Source organism: Anthonomus grandis, chromosome 14 (genome assembly GCF_022605725.1).
Source record: "Anthonomus grandis grandis chromosome 14, icAntGran1.3, whole genome shotgun sequence".
NCBI lineage: Eukaryota > Metazoa > Arthropoda > Insecta > Coleoptera > Curculionidae > Anthonomus > Anthonomus grandis.
Window position 1 is genome coordinate 7802717 of NC_065559.1, and position 2569 is coordinate 7805285.

At 29.5% G+C, this 2569-nt stretch overlaps 1 protein-coding gene across 1 annotated transcript; it reads left to right on the plus strand.

Annotated features, from left to right (window-relative positions):
- Positions 1 to 621: 621 nt before the first annotated feature.
- LOC126744608 (putative nuclease HARBI1) lies at positions 622 to 1968 on the plus strand. The gene is made up of 2 exons (XM_050452100.1): positions 622 to 1492; positions 1554 to 1968. Exons 1-2 carry the CDS (start codon positions 1416 to 1418, stop codon positions 1936 to 1938), a joined length of 462 nt encoding a protein of 153 aa, XP_050308057.1. The 5' UTR covers positions 622 to 1415; the 3' UTR covers positions 1939 to 1968.
- The last annotated feature ends 601 nt before the right edge of the window (positions 1969 to 2569 follow it).

A 2569-nucleotide genomic window follows, 5' to 3' on the forward strand; every position in this document is an offset into this window, starting at 1 on the left:
CTTTAAAGAGTTTGATAATCCACGTATAAAATTGAATCAACCACTTTTTACGACAAATCTTATTTTACCATTTATTCCAGGTTTTTCTGATAAGATAAAAAGAATTGCTAAAAAATTTAATATAAGAACTATTTTTAAATCACAAAACACATTACGATACTTATTAACAAAAACTAAACCTTTCAATGAAAATGAATTTAATAAAAATGTAATCTATAAAATTCCTTGTATTTGCGGTAAATTTTACATAGGTGAAACCTGTAGACCATTACCAAAAAGAATTAATGAACATAAATCTTACATAAAAAACAATGATTTTCAAAAATCAAAAATTACACAACATGCATTCGACAATAACCACAGAATAGACTGGAATGCTTCCTCAATTTTAGCAAAGGAACCAATTTCAAAATTACGTAAGCTAAAGGAAAGTGCATTTATAATGTTAAATGAAGATAAATGCTTAGCTACTTGTTCGGTTGATTTTCATAATACATGGATTCCTTTGCTAAAGAGAGAGGTAGATCAGGGTATTCTCAAAATTAATTAATGATTTAAAATATTTGATATTCATGTATTTTCTATGATTAATTTACATTAAGATCACACCCCTTTAATTTTTAAAAAAAGTAACCTTTGAAAATTTTGTTATCTTTCAAAATAGTTTGTCAAACTATTAATAAACCGTCAAATCATATAAAAAAGTATATAAAGTATTTTCGAATTAGGAAGAAATTTTGATGAGACTGGATTACTAAAAATTTGAAAGATAAGTATATTTTATTTTTAATTTAATTTAATTTTACTTTAATTACCTTGATAACGGTAGTAGATATAACTACCGAAACGTTGGTTCAAATTAGGTATTTTTAAAAAAAGTAGGTCTTCTTGTTGTATTTTATCGTTTTTTAATTATAATATTCATAACAAAATTAGGTAGGATATTGAAAAGAAGAAACGAGCTCAGAGATTAATAGATTGAACCTCAGCTCCTAGGTATATAAAAAAATCTATTATACCTCAAGTAAATTATTGTATTTAAAACTTATTGAACTTAAATTAAATTAAGTATATCGAACGGTATCGTTACAGATTTAAGTTCATATTTCTTTTAAATACGTGAATAAGTCTATTTTCTTCTTCTTTTCAATAATTGTTGAGCGTGTGAGATAAAAATTTCTAAATTGATTTTTGCTATAAGTGACGTAATACCCAATATAATCAGTAACTCATAATGGAGGTCACTATCATGGCGTTTGCGATATGCATGGAGTTTCAAAAATGACTGTGTGCCGATGCGTACATGACACTGTTAATGCGGTAAATGATATAAAATTTGACGAAATCGTGTCATGGCCACATAATACATTGGATATTATTCAAAGATTTCGTGGCATCGCCGGTTTTCCCGAAGTATGTGGTGCTGTCGATGGAACACTGATAAATATAGATGCCCCGACTATAGACGAGCCAGCCTTTGTAGATCGCCATGGTAAACATTCAATTAATTGCATGGCTGTTTGTGGTCCTGACCTAAAATTTTATTATGTTAGTGCTAACTGGCCCGGTAGCGTTCACGACGCAAGAGTACTTCGTAACAGTAATTTATTTCGAAGAATGGAAAATGCTTGGAGACCCCATCCTAATTTAGTGATTCTGGGAGACTCAGCTTATCCGCTAAAACAATGGTTGATTCCACCAACATCTGAAAATCCACTAAATCAAGCCCAACAGGATTTCAACAGAGCTCACAAACGAACAAGAAGAGTAATAGAAAATGCGTTTGGGATTTTAAAAGAAAAATTTCCTTGTTTGAACTACCTACGCGTAAGCCCTGTTTTTGCTGCAAATGTTTTTAAATACTGTGCCACTTTATGCAACATTTCAAAAGGTGATGGGGACGCGGATGATTTCATGGTAGACGATGGTGAATGGTGAGTTATCAGACAATGAAAAAAATTATGAACATCTCGATGACAATCCCCTTATTGGAGCGCAAGCTAGATTAGGCGAACTGATTAATTATTTTAACAGAAACAACAGACTCTACTAGTAAAATATGTATATAGGGTGCTCTAAAATTTATTAAAAACGTGTTTCATTTCTACACTAAAGTTCAAAAATATACATATCTACAAAATAAAGACGAAAATATTTATTTCATTTATTAACAACTTTTATTAGCGAAGGATTTAAACTATATCTAAACTACAGGTACTAGATAAATTATTATAAAGATAAATAGGTCTTGCCGTTTTCTGATTGGAAGTTATTTTGGAACTGCGAGGTAAATTTAGAAAACGGTAACCTGAGGTCCTTTTCTAATTTTAATATTTCCAGCTTGGTTTTATAGTTTTGTAATTTTATTTTTTATTTAATTATATTTAATTATATTATTTTTTATTATTCAATTTGTAGTTTCAGCTTTTCATTTTTATCGTCACTTTCACCCGTGCTTTCGACAACTTTTCTCTTTCCTACAATTGAAAAGTGGAAATTGGAAATGAATAGATGGATGGATTGGAAATGGATTTGTTATAAAATTTTGCATTTTGCTGTACTTTTTATT